Source organism: Mauremys mutica, chromosome 10 (assembly GCF_020497125.1).
Source record: "Mauremys mutica isolate MM-2020 ecotype Southern chromosome 10, ASM2049712v1, whole genome shotgun sequence".
Lineage (NCBI taxonomy): Eukaryota > Metazoa > Chordata > Testudines > Geoemydidae > Mauremys > Mauremys mutica.
In genome coordinates, this window is record NC_059081.1 from 17787565 (window position 1) to 17802481 (window position 14917).

Below are 14917 nucleotides of genomic sequence, written 5' to 3' on the forward strand. Positions count from 1 at the left end.
CTGCTTTTGTCCAGTTTCCTGCACACTGTTACTTTATGGAAAAAATAGGGAATTCTGACCCTCTCTCTATCGTCCTATTTCATTATTTCATATAATTTCAAATCTTATGATTTAAAGAATTAAATGAAAATAAACCTCTGGTGGAGTTTTTTATTTTTAATTCAAAGAACTTTAAACCTCTTCAGGAGACTCAATGGACATCTAACTTGTATCTTTTAAGCCTGTCTCTCCTGATTAAATATTAATAGGGAGAAGAAGGTGACCTTCAGCCTTGCTGCTGAATCATGGAAGCTGAAATGCACAATCAATACATCTTCATGCTAATGATTAACTAATTGCAGTTTGCTAGGATCTGTGCCGGATCATTTCTCATCTCTTATTTTCCTTCACATACTTCATTTGGTTGTTGTTTCTGTTTTAAAATACTATTCTGTACAGTAAGATACAGCCCCAATATAGTAAGGTACTTATGCATGTGAGTCAGGCATCTTAAAATCAATTCTTAGACACATACTTAGGTATCTTACTGAACCAGAGGCTAAAGGCTCAATCCTGCAAGAGTACTAACCCAACCCAGCAAAAAAGTCAAGCACATATTTAAAGTTAAGCATCTGAATAGTCCTACTGAGGTCAAAGGAACAATTTACGTACTTAAAGCTAAGTATATACTTGGGTATTTTGCTGGACTAGAGAGTGATCAGCACCTTGAAGGACTGAGCCCTAAGGAGGATTATGTTATGGTCTGATCCTGTGAAGCTCTGAGCTCCCTCTACAAGGCGCTGAGCACCCTTAGGTCAGTGCCTTGCAGGATCCAAATGCCAGAGATTTAAAAGAATTTTTGTCATTAAATCAAGGAATATGTGCTAAAGTCCTACACAAAGGAAAGCTTTTGCTACTATAATAATTGTGAAAGTTCACTAGCTGATCTTACTGGCGCTGTTTAGTAACTGGCTACACTCCAAAAATAATGCAAATGTTCAACTTTCAAGATGTGCCCTTGGGTTCAGAGTATTCATTTATGGTTTATGAAAGCCTGCCTTTTTTAAGGAGAAAAGCATCATAAACAATAAAAAATGACAAATACTTGGAAGTTTGTCTTGTATGTAATGGTAAAATACAATTTTTCTTATCAATCTTAATAACTGTATAAAATGGCAAGATGTTTGGAAACCACTGTCAGATTTCCAAACACATTTCATCAAATGTTCCTCTAATATTTTCTATCTATACTTTGTCATGTAACATTTACTCTTTAACCATTTTATTAACTTAAATTAGAGGATTGGGCCAAAAGAAACCTGATGAAGTTCAACAAGAACAAGTGTAGAGTCTTGCACTTAGGATGGAAGAATCCCATGCACTGTTACATACTAGGAACCGAATGGCTAGCCTAGGGGTTACAATGGATGAGAAGCTGGATATGAGTCAGCAGTGTGCCCTTGTTGCCAAGAAGGCTAATGGCATTTTGGGCTGTATAAGTAGGGGCATTGCCAGCAGATCGAGGGACGTGATCGTTCCCATCTATTCGGCATTGGTGAGGCCTCATCTGGAGTACTGTGTCCAGTTTTGGGCCCCACACTACAAGAAGGATGTGGAAAAATTGGAAAGAGTCCAGTGGAGGGCAACAAAAATGATTAGGAGGCTGGAGTACATGACTTATGAGGAGAGGCTGAGGGAACTGGGATTGTTTAGTCTGCAGAAGAGAAGAATGAGGGGGGATTTGATAGCAGCCTTCAACTATCTGAAAGGGGGTTCCAAAGAGGCTGGATCTAGACTGTTGTCAGTGGTATCAGATGACAGAACAAGGAGTAATGGTCTCAAGTTGCAGTGGGGGAGGTTTAGGATGGATATTAGGAAAAACTTTTTCACTACGAGGGTGGTAAAGCACTGGAATGGGTTACCTAGGGAGCTGGTAGAATCTCCTTCCTTAAAGGTTTTTAAGGTCAGGCTTGACAAAGCCCTGGCTGGGATGATTTAGTTGGGAATTGGTCCTGCTTTGAGCAGGGGGTTGGACTAGATGACCTCCTGAGGTCTCTTCCAACCCTGATATTCTATGATTCTATGATTAACTTATTCCAGGGGGGAACTGACAATTCTCAATTGTTGTTATCTGTTCGGGATATGTATTCAGAGCTTCAAGAAGCTTTCTCCAGATCCGAGGTATTTAACTGAGGTTTTCTGGTGAAAATCTCTTAAGCTTATCTAACTGAATCTTCCATACGTGCATCATTGGAACAGAAAACACTGTGCAGATGAGGATAACATTATTGTGAAGAGAGCTGTGCAAATAGCTAGTTGGATGCTAAATGAGTGTATGTGTAAGGTTATATGGATGAAGGACAGCTACATAGCTGCATGTAATACACACCGCATATGACGTGGTTTCTCACAAACATGGATGCATATATCCTATGTTAGATCCTCAGCTGGTGTAAATCAATGTAGTTCAACTCAATTCAGTGAAGCAATGCCAATTAACACCAGTTGAGATCCTGCCCATATGTGCACCATAAGTATGTAAGTGCACCACCCTTTCTAGCTGCCTTTCATCAGATGAAACAGTCCCACTTTTGACAGTCTATAGAAAATGTGGTTTTGCATCCACTTTTAGCTAATAAAGCTCTAAAAGGATATTAACCATGAAAATGAATCATAGAAATTCAAGAAGTCAGTGGAAAACACTCTTAAAAGGGGATGGGTCTGTCTTTACTTCTTAGATGACTATCTATGGTACCTAAGCATCTGGCATGCCCACAAAAGGCTATTGTCTCTCCCACACTGGTGCAGTGGATATTTTTGTTTTATTTATTTTATTTCAGTTCTTCTCCTCCTCCTCTTTCCTTCATGACTCTTTGAGTTTCTTTTTTGCCGCTTACTTCCCCCTCCTCTTTGCCCTATTCCGGCTCCACCTGAGGGAGATGCTGCTATTTGGGAGGGAAGGCTTTATCCATGAGGGTCATTTTGCCCTTGGATCTTTCTAACTACATGAACTGAGCCTTTGATTTTCATTCCATACCACTGTCTAATCACTGGCCTTTTCTTCCTTCTTTCACAGAGATATGGTTATGGCGGATGGGTTCAACTGGACCACCATTGCAAGGTACGCTGGTTCTCATTCCGTAAGGCATTATTGTGGTGTCAGCCACCTGTACCCTTTAAAAAGCAGAGTGCCAATAAGGTTGATGGCCAATGTTTAACTTGCAGAGTCGTTAAGATGCACCTTTTTAGGAAGCAAGATTACTCCAAACACTGAAATATTACCATAGATCTTTCTGTTAAAAGACTGAGAAAGGGTATAAGATGACCTGACTGCCTTCTTATCTCAATTTGAAACATTATCCAGCAGTCTTCATAATTACCACAGCCTAATATAGAAGAACCTCAGAGTCATGAACACCAGAGTTATGAACTGACCACACATCTCATTTGGAACCAGGCAGCAGCACAGACCAAAAAAAAGTAAAGACAGTACAGTACTGTGTTAAACAAAAACTACTAAAAAAATAAAGGGAAAGCAGCATTTTTTTCTGCACAGTAAAGTTTCAAAGCTGTATTAAGTCAATGTTCAGTTGTAAACTTTTGAAAGACCAACCATAACATTTTGTTCAGAGTTACAAACATTTCAGAATTACAAACAGCCTCCATTCCCGAGGTGTTCGTAACTCTGAAGTTCTACTGTATTCAGAATCTAAAAAACAGATTTTAATAATAAAAAAGCATAACTTAGATCAAATTAAAAACTTTTTTCCATAGAATCACCAATTTTAGAATTTAACCTCAAAATTGACCCAGATCTTCTGACATTATATGGCTGTCTAGAAGGAAAAGAAAACACAAATGGAATTATCTAATCATATTTTGGTAGAAGTTAAAGAACTAGAACAAATAACTTTCAAAAAGAAGAAAGAGTAATTCTTTCCTCAGCTTTTAGCAAGGACAGCAAAGACAGAACAGTGGTTTCAGTCGGAACAGTATGCCGCCTTTTGGGGCCATACTATACACCGAGCTGTGTGCATAATTGATTTTTCAGTTCCGTGGCTAAAGCTGTGCAAAGAAAGGTAATTCCATTTTCCGGAGGATTTTGTTATTTCAAAATCAGCTTTTGTTTCAATTTTCAACAAAACCCCCAAATTCTCCCTAGATGGGAAAGGAGCTCTGAGGCAGTCCACTTTGTGGGCTGCTGCTGACCATGAAAGCCTGGGGATCCCCAGCGTGCAGGCTGGCAGGCAAGGAGTCAGGTGGGCTCCAGGACACCTACGTGGCAGGGAGTGTTTAGTCAGAACGTTGTCAAAATCAAATTATCGCTACAGGACATTTTGGTTTTGATAAATTGGCAAATTCCATTGAAAAACTAATTTTTCTGATTTTTTTTCCCAACCTGCTATAGTTGTGGTGTATATAACCAGAACCTGCAGCCGGGGGCAGTGCAGAAGTGACCTGCCTTAGCAGGCGATACAGAATGCATTGTATCTCAAGATGCCACTAGCAGCACAGAGAACACATGCACTCCCTTCTAGGATGAGCCAGCTCTCTTCCCAGGCCCCCAGCCTTCTGGAGAGGTTAGCATTATTAATGGAACTAGCCTGGAGCAGTCCTTGCCCTCAGTGGAGCGCAGGGACTGCCAATCCATCTAGCCACCTCAGGTTCTCAAGGAAGGGAAGGTTCCTTATACCCTCTCCTTATCCCTCACAGACTTGTGCAAAGCAAGCAACAATTGAGCCCTTAACATAAAATTTAAGAATAATTTGTTGGTAATAATAATAAATAAAATAGTTTATAGTGCCATTAGTTTACACACAAGACACAAAGCCTGCTCTGAGGAGGTAAATAGTACAGGACAAATGAACACAAGCGAAGAGGCAAGCTAACACTTCAGGAGCCTGACCCTATTGCCCAGTGATGTTAATGGGAGCTTTCCACTGACTTCAGTAGGTGCTGGATTGGGTCCCAGGATTGTATTGTGTTGAGAAAGGAAGAGTGGGTGCTTGAAGAGGTGAGATAAGGAGGATGATCTAGTGCACAGGGCACTGGACTGGACTTCAAGAAACCTTGTATTTAGTTCACATCACAGCCACATACTTCCTATGCTTCCTTAGGCTTCTGCCTCAGTTCCCCATATCCCTGCCACATGGAGTTGTTGTGAGAATACAATCTAATAATGACTGTGAGGTGCTCATACTGTGGTGATGCATAGGTAGTTAGCTAAGGCTGCATCTGAAGAAAAGGAGGAGGTATCTGGTGGGTAAGAATAGGAAGAATGATTTATACCAGGGGTCGGCAACCTTTCAGAAGTGGTGTGCCCAGTCTTCATTTATTCACTCTAATTTAAGGTTTCGTGTGCCGGTAATACATTTTAATGTTTTTAGAAGATCTCTTTCTATAAGTCTATAATATATAACTAAACTATTGCTGTATGCAAAGTAAATAAGGTTTTTAAAATGTTTAAGAAACTTCATTTAAAATTAAATTAAAATGCAGAGCCCCCCAGACAGGTGGCCAGGACCCGGGCAGTATGAGTGCCACTGAAAATCAGCTCGTGTGCTGCCTTCAGCACGCGTGCCATAGCTTGCCTACCCCTGATTTATACAGTGAGCAGCAAGACACAAGGTGCACAGCTGAGAGTGCAAAAAGGAGAGACGTCCTTAGTCCAGCTAAGAACTTGAGCACATGCTTTACTTTAAGCATGTGTACACTCCCATTTAAGTCAACTAACTAAAACCAGTTACATTATTAAATGGTTGGCAGGTTAGATGGTGAGTTTAACAAGACAGAGTTAGAGTTAATCTGCTCCCATTTTCTGAGGTTCAGACATGACTTCCAAATGGGATCTCTGCACTGAGAGGTAGAGGAATGGGTGATATTTGATTGACTAGATCTGCACAACACCACAAAAAGAATAAATATCTAGTGCTTGGAATTTTCAGGGTGTTGCCTCAGCATCCCTTTCAGCTTTAGTCTCGCGAAGACAGTAACTGAGCTGCTCTGCTTAAAAAAAAAAAAAAGCCTCACTCCCATGATTCGTCACTAGAGTTATAACCTTTACATGCATTATGTAAAACATAGACTGAGACTTTCCAAGCTACTTGATTAATTTAGATGCTATTTTCCTATTAATCTTAATAGATTTTAATAATACTGATCTTGAGACAAGAACCTGTCAACCCTCAAAGTGATCATTGGGAATTCTTAAGTGATCAATATAAGTAATATATAATCTATAGCTCAGGCTACAGAATGGGAACTGGACATCCAAATCCTTTGGCAACTTGGAAAATCACTGTGTGTGTCTGTGTGTGTGCATCTGTGTGAGCACACATGAATAATAAAAATAAAGTTGAGGAGTTTGATAAAATGCAACATCTGTTTATTGCAAGAACATTCCAATGTCACCAACATCATTGGAATTATAAACCATGGAATTTTTTTAAAGATTCAGTTGGAACCCTGTGGCAAGCTAGTAGTAGCAGCACTATGGGCTATTCAGTGCTGCCTCTCTCAGACGAGGTTGGATGTTACTGTCATGGGGAGGGAATAAAGTCCTTTGCATAGAACTGGAGCAAGGGGAAATGTGTCTTACGATGAGAGGAGGAAAAAGCTTCTCATAAGATTCTGTAAAAAAATAATCAAACCATAAAAAATGAATTACGTATTTTTTCAAAGGAGTGAAATTCTGAATGAAGCTGATGAGCCTGATGATAAGAAACTTTGCCATGTTGCTCAACTGATTTCAGACAGCTGATTCTTAAATCTGTGTCTTAATTTCCACATAAATTTGTTAAAGCATAAAACACCAGGTGCTATTAGGAGGAGATGTCATACAAATCTTAAGTTATGTCCTAGGTAAATTGATTAAGCCTTGAGAACAGAGGTCTCGTACCTTGTCTGACGGCTCCACTCTAGCCATTGGTTTGGAAACATGAACAGTTTCCTCAGGATCCATGTGTTTATCATTACTGCAAAACCTGCTTCCAATTAACTTTACAAAATTACTACATAACTTTGTATTTTAGAAGTGTCTGGATCATGTGCATTTTAGTGGTAGCATCCAGAGACTGTAGCAACATGACTGGATTTCCAGCTCTCATTTTTTTGTTGGGCCAAATCTTGCTTGCCTTACTCATATGGGTAATCTCATTGATCTGAGTGAATTTAGTCAGGTGAATAAGGAGAACGGCAGTTTGTTCTGTAAAACAGGCTTTTCCTGAATTTACACACAAATATGAGGGTTCATGATTGATCAGTGGCACATCCCTGATCACGCAAAATTCAAATAACACAGATGAAAGCAGCAATCGCAATTCTTTATAGCCTGGCACTTAGCTTATTAGAAACTCTTTCATATTGCATAGCCTGATATTGCATGGAAAGGGTTTCTTTTTATCTTTCAGTATTTATGTATTAACAGCAGACAGGTCCCTTGGTGAAATTAAAATCTGTCTAACATTGTTTTCAGTATTAATAAAAGAAAATACATATGAGTCCTTTAGAGGCTAGCAGACTCTGAAGAAAGAATTAAAAGTCTAGTGTGCTCACTGAAATACTCCCAGTGGTAACTCAATAAAGGGCACGTAGTCTATTTTTATATGACAAAATCTTTAATTCCACTAGGCCTTTCCCTTACCCCCAAATATCCTGCTACCTGCATGTTACACAATAATCAACAGTGGCTTGATGCTGGATTTTTAAAATGTATTGGAATGTATGGCTAAGCTATCCCCATCTATTTGGAAAATCAATTCTAATATACTTTAAAGGATTTTGCCAGAGGAACGGGACTGTGGAGTTGTAATTACTGGCTATAATATTGTGAGTCATTTTCTCAAATGTAATATTGCTGCCAGCTCATTCTGGCAACCTGTCAAGGTGGCACAGAAAGGGAGAGAAAAAGAGGTTTTAAAATATTTATCAGGGAAATATATTTTGTGAATGATGTATGAAGCTAATAACATATTCAAGGTTAAAAACAGCCTAACTCCTCATAGGGAGGAGACATGCAACTGAGTATGCCTGCTGCAACGAGTGTAATTTTATTAATTTAAGAAAGTGTATGTCTATGTTCATAACAAGGAATAGTCTGAATTAACTGTTATTTTACATTGCAGAATAAATGTACACTGAGTGAAATTCACCTCTCCTCCAGGAGCGTCAGTCAACTGATTGTGTGTGTTGGGGGCGGAAACTAGGTGTGGGTTGGAGAGAATGTGCCCCCTCAGCTTGGAGCAGGCTTTAGGGCTTCACTGCATCCAGCTGCCATCCACTGTGCTATTTCTCCACACCCTTTACAGAGGGGTTCCCAGCCACTAAATCAGTGTAATCGCAGAATCCGTCACTCCTCGCCCCCAACATGTCTGCTCTACGCTCATGCCTCCCTACCACACACAGGTGGAATCTGCAGGGTCCAGACTTAACTTAATCCAGCTGTCTGCCATAGTTCAACTTTCATTCATTCCCATTACCCAACAGAAGCAGCTAAGAGTATCTCTGAACTCTCAGACCTTGCAGGTATTGATGGGTTACATCTCATCAATTTGTTCAAGAATAAAACAATAGGAAAATTGGCAGTTGCAGTTGCAAATGGCTGTGAACAGTTGCTACGTTCATTTTCCTTGGCTTGATTTGACAAGACAGTGACTACACAGTGTCTGGCCAGTTGTCAAACCAATCAAAAATTAAAGTCAGAAGTGTTGCACTGCTCTCTCTTCTCACAATTAAAGGGACACAGTCAAAGTTAGTGACCTTGGTAATATTTTGACCTACACAACCCTGAGAGGGTTTGCATTAAAGCTGTATTGCTATAGTTCAGGTAATTATTTTATATTGAATCTTTTTTCCCTGATACGAATGCTTCAGTATTCTTTTATTTATTTATTAATTAATAAGAAGAAAATTCAACCTGCAGCTTCCATTGGGGCTAATTCTATCTCAATTGTACAGGATGAATCTGCAGAACTCTACTGAATTTATGGAGTTACTCTGAATTCTCTCTGGAGTTACTAAGATCATTTTTGAGCCCACTGACTTCAAAGGAATAGGGCAAACCTGAGGGCAGAACTTGGCTCATAGTCAACAAACAGCACTCGTAAGCATCACTGTGATGTCAAACTCAGGTGCCTGAATGATGGAGTTTAGTTAAATAAATTGTTTCAGGATAACAAAGGGTATCAGCAATAGAGAGGGGATCATTTTTCAATTATAAAAAGATACCTTGATATTGTCCTTTTGCATTACAAATGACATTTCTAAATTTTTATTTTTTTATTTTTTTTCTATTGAACAAAAATGTAGGGCCTGAATTCTAGCACTGGATGGGCACTGGCAGCCCCACATACTTCTAACACAGTAGAATTTAGGCCATATTATCTTGACACAACTTTATTACTGTAATGAAAATTTCATTTCACAGGGGGAGGCAAAAATGATGAAGGAGGGAAAGGTTTTCAGAGTTATCCAAGAAAACTGTTGGAATCCAGAGGTTCGGATTAAAGAGATGAACAAATCAGGTAACTCCAAAAATGAAATGTACTAATCATAAATCAAATAGAACAACTTAAGCTTTCACAACAAAGTGTTCTATAATAACATTACAGTGAAAAGGTTTTGCAGCATTACAATTAGTTTAAATCAATTGCAAGTCAATGAAAACTAATACAGTTTACATTTAGACTCAGAAGAGACAGATTCTATCTTTCAGTACTTTGCTCCACAAATAGCCAAAATTAATTTCTGTGCAGGAAGGTACAAGTTAATATGAGTATGGGTGTCAGAACATGGCCTCAAAAGTAGAATATGCATTCCTGATTTTAAAAGTGGTCTATAAAGGAGAAAAAATTGTTTGAGCTCTTTGTTTTTGGTGATGTATTTAAAAGAAAAGAACTTTCTGCCAAGTTTTTTTTTCCTGCTTGTTTTTGCATTACATTATCTACCACGTTTTTGCTGGAGGACTGTGAATAACTGGAGAATTAGTGGAATTATGTTATCAGATGAGACAAGAGGCCCTGATCCAATGCCTAACTTAAAGTTTGGCTTCAAATGAGCACTTGTTTGTATCATTAGGCAAATGCAATTATCTTCAAGAACTTATAGGGAATGGGTGAGGTCACAGAGAAGTGGAGAGGGGCAAACATGGCATCTATCTTTAAAAGAGAACAAAGAGGACCTGAGGAATTATAGACCATCAGTCTAATTTAGATATATGGGAAGATACTGGAACAAATTATTAAACAATCATTCCAGTGCTTCCCCACCCTCCTAGTGAAAAAGTTTTTCCTAATATCCAACCTAAACCTCCCCTACTGCAACTTGAGACCCTTACTCCATTAGATCATGGCCCTAAAAATTAACCACCAAAAATGACATAGTTTGGAAGGGAAGATGCAAAGAGTTTCTCTCGGTTAAAGAATGCTGGTAACCAGCAGGGTAAGATGTCATTAACTCAGGTAAATTAGGTCCTATTTATGAAAAGCTTTATGCAGCAACATAAAAACTTTATTATTGCTAAGAAATGCAACTGGTACCCGGTGCACCAGAACAGCGATTAGATCACATGATCATACCTCCTGGCTCCAGCCAGAATACAAGATGGTATATTAAAATACTTACTTACTGCAAAGCCAATGTGAAAACTGAGTTAAGATCACAGTATTATATCAAATGCCACACTAGCCAGGCTGTGTGTGGCACTGAATTCAAATATTAATTTTAACTAAACTTTCTTTAATTCCTTTCCCCTCTGTGCAATCTTCTTGGTTCTTCCTGCCTCAATGAAGACATAGCAGAATGTATCACTCTATGTCATAACAAATACCATGGATTGCAGTAAGATGCTGGCCATTGCAGATGTGCATTCTGAAATATCAACAGTGAACCAGGATATACCAAGAGGATTTTAGAAAAGTGTGGGGGAGAGAGAAAATACTTTTTCAAAAAGTAAATTAAAACTAAAGGGGGGGGAGGGATAGCTCAGTGGTTTGAGCATTGGCCTGCTAAACCCAGGGTTGTGAGTTCAATCCTTGAGGAGGCCACTTAAGGATCTGGGGCAAAAATTGGTCCTGCTAGTGAAGGCAGGGGGCTGGACTCAATGACCTTTCAAGGTCCCTTCCAGTTCTAGGAGATTGGTATATCTCCAATTATTACCTTTTATTACCTCATGTATGTGGTGAGTCATCTCCCTCTTCCTTCACAGTGTGGTGACCGGGAACATTCAGCACAGAAATCTCTCTCTCAGTCCATTTTTATATTTGCTGTGCAGTTTGCCTTTCCGCAAGCTGGAATGCCAGAAAGTAAAGCATTAATGTAATCTCTCTGTAAGAAAAGGAAAGAAAAAACGGCATTATGGAAAGGATCTTATGGTGGTAGAAATCTGAATTTACCACGTCAGAGAAATAGATGATTCTGTTTCCCTTTAAAAATCAGAACACCAAGGCTCTTAACTATTTATAGTTAATGACTGAATATCAGAGCCACCAAAGGAAGAGGAGAATGAGGTAACAGATTTAAGATAGTGTCAGGAACCAAAAATTCATAGCTCAATTTTTGTAGCAATTAATATTTAAAAATCCTTGGACATCGGTGCCCCTATATTTAAGACAAGCTGATCAAATAGTGGAAGCAGAGGAAATTATCTTCATGTGAATCACATAAAAAAGAAAAGTTGGATAATTAAATGGAAAAAAGCAGAGAAAGGCTGAAGATTAATGGTGCCTGGGGACACTGGGGAAAGAATGGCAAGAGAGGCAAACTGCACAGAATTAGATGACCGTGATCACTTCCATACAAGTGCTATTCCTGCTAAGCCTATATCATAACATTCCAAATGACCAGTGGTATCAAATGCTATGGAACTATGCAGCAATACATGAGCCAATAAGACCATCACCAGTGCATAGGAAGAACCCATTCACCATGTTAACCACTGCTGTTCCAGCAGTTGAAAACCCAGCTTGCAAGCCTCTAATAAACTGTTCTGAGGAAGCTGATTAAACAGTTGTTTGATTGCACCCTCTTCAAACACTTTAGTAGGAAAGCATAAATAGGAAAAAGACAGATAAGTTGCTGGACAGTAAAATATGGCTCTGTTAAGAAGAGGGCTGTAATGGGATTTAACCATTTTAATGTGATTGGAACAAGACACAATAATAATCTCTTTAAGACATGGGAAGTGTTCCCAAATGTGCTAATCAAGTGTTCACTGGCGCATTGTTGGAGAACGTAAATGAGTCAGGGATCAAGACCTTTGTGTTCTCTCACTATGCAGTACAGAGAGGAGCAAAATGCCCCAAAATCCATAATGTGTCTGTGTAGAAGGGAAAATTGACTACATGGGATATTCCTACCCACCCTTTCCCTTCCACTCTCCCTCCCCTCCCCACAACATTTCTGACCCCTGGAAAAAGCCCTTGTGTCTCATCCTCATTTATGTGAGAAAAGGGGCATGGCCAGGGCAAAAAGAGGATCATTCTTCCTCAGAAGCACTGCAGAAGAAATACAGTAAACATGCAGGTTAATGTTGCTTGAAGCAGAAGACTGGAAATTAGCATGAACATTTAGGGCCCAAATGAGAAGTCAGTGAGAGCTAAGGGCACTCAGCACCATGCAGGAGTTGCTCAGCATGAACTCACATCCCCAGAAGTGCTCTCTACTGAAAAAACAACCATGTTGGGGACTCAGTTGCAACACAAGAGCTCATGTTTGAGGAAACAAGAAGCAAAAATGCTGCTCCTTGAAGAGTGATTCACTAGCAAAGTGGGTTTCTCTTTAGACTTAAGCTGCTTCCAAGAAGAATCCAGATTCAACCTGTTCCCTGTCAGTGTCAGTGTCCCTACATAACAAAGGGACACTGACAATTTAAAACTCACAGTTCAGTAAGAAAATGATTTACCTGCTGTAAAGTAACTGCAAGTAATATCTAAGATTACTATAAGGGAAAGAAATGAGAGGGGAAAATATGTTTTCTCTATTTTTTTCCTATCTGCTTAGTATGTATTAAACAGCACTGTTGCCTATAGTCAGTTGCATTGTTTGCCTTATGTAGCGAGTTAGGCCTCAATCCTGCAAGCACTTGCATATGCTTAATTTTATACCACACATTGCAAGATCAGGGTCAGTTTTCCCTGTTGTTTTCATGGATCATTAACACAGCAATAAGAAAGAGAAAGTCACTGGAAAAAAATTAGGAAAGAGTGTTTGTAAAATTACAAAATTTCACAGCGTGATTGTGAGGCAGTTGTAGTTAATGAAAATAATTCTCACTCATTTTTTTTAAACTAACTGATTTCAAGGTGCTGTTAGTGAATGCAAAGTTTCTGCATTTGTCATAATAAGCTTTGTTACCACAAAGGGGAGCAAAATCAATATATATATTGTTCTCACTGTCTGAAGTGGGACCTTCAAAGATTTTTTTATATGACAAAATACATTTATGGAAATCAAGATACATTTATGGAAAGTTAAGTAAAGTAAAAGGAAGTCAAGAGTGATAAGCATGCACAAGTATTTAAATTAATACCAATAGATTAAAGCAGGGGTTCTCAAACTTCATTGCACCGTGACCCCCTTCTGACAATAAAAATTACAACACAACCGGGGGATGGGGGGGACCGAAGTCTGAGCTACCGCAGCCCCACCGCCCCAGGTGGTGGGGGCAAAGCCCCAGCCTAGCCATCCTGGGCTGGGGGGGCCTGTAACCTGAGCCTTGCCATCCATGACCAAAGCCAAAGCCCTCGGTCTTTGGCTTCAGCCACGGGCAGTGGGGCTTGGGCTTCGACTTCAGCCCTGGGCCCCAGCAGGTCTAAACCAGCCTTGGTGAACCCATTAAAACAGGGTCTTGACCCACAGTTTGAGAGCCACTGGATTAGTGTAACAATAGATCACACACACCTAACTGCTGCTCTGGGCTTTTGTCCCTGAACTGAAGTGATTTTGAAGAAAGTTGTTATAACTGTTCCACAGATAATGAACAAAAATATTTTTAAAAGCCAAACACCAATTTTTATAGGCCCACATTAAGGCACACGTATGTATGTAACCAAAGGGTTATGCTGCTTCTGGGCAAAGAAAGCTCATTCCAAGCATCTGTGGCCCACAGCAATTCAAATCCCATACAAATGCCCACTTATGTGACATCTTGGCCAACATCAGAGATTGAACTGGGGACTGGCAAAGCTAAAAGTGTAAATCTATATGGATTGAGCTAAGTAGCTGTAGCTTATTATGAATAATTACTATTCACTCATAAAAGTACTTTCATTTGCACATGTGCCCAGTTTTGCTTGGTGAGCTAGACTGACTCATCATATTAATTATTATTTTCCCCATTTTGGGTCATATTCTTCCCATGAATACCTCGTGCAATTCCCATTGTCTTCTATAGCTGTGGTTCTCAACCTTTTTTCATTTGAAACGGAGGTGCGGACCCCTGTGGAAATCTGCAGACCCCCCCAGGGGTCCGTGGACCACACATTGAGAACCACTGTTCTATAAGAACCATGTGCTTTTATCCAGTCTGTCCCCTATGAATGTATCTGCTTCCTGCAGATTGACTGACAAATCTCTATAATTAATCTGTAATGCATGAGATCAAACCATGATCAGACCTAGGACAAAATCATAATCTGCATTTTCATATTTAAAGACTTTTGTTCTTCTATGTAGGAGTCACTGTACAAGCCCTTTCTACAGTTCCTGTAATGTTCAACTATTGGGTAAGTCCTTGCAAGCAAATTTTGTAAGTTATAGATACTATAAAATTCAAAATAATGAAATCCACGCTGCCTGTGAGTTGGGCAGTTCAGCCAGTCACCAGAATAATATAGCAAAGCTGCTCCGGCAGTGGAAGAGAGGCCAGAAGAGTAACGTGGCAAAGCTGCTCCAACAGGAGCTGGACTCTGCAGAGCTCCACTCTGGAGAACATTTAATACAA

The 14917-nt window shown here is 39.6% G+C and overlaps 1 protein-coding gene across 5 annotated transcripts in view; it reads left to right on the top strand.

Moving 5' to 3' along the window:
• Positions 1-14917, top strand: part of ACMSD (aminocarboxymuconate semialdehyde decarboxylase) — a 79223-nt gene that overhangs the window by 38901 nt on the left and 25405 nt on the right. For all 5 annotated transcript variants that reach the window (XM_045032331.1, XM_045032330.1, XM_045032332.1 and 2 more), the window contains 3 exons: positions 3056-3100; positions 9404-9500; positions 14650-14699. In XM_045032331.1, coding sequence (XP_044888266.1) covers positions 9416-9500; positions 14650-14699 — 135 coding nt within the window. In that variant the 5' untranslated portion in view covers positions 3056-3100; positions 9404-9415. The remainder of the gene's footprint in view (positions 1-3055; positions 3101-9403; positions 9501-14649; positions 14700-14917) is intronic.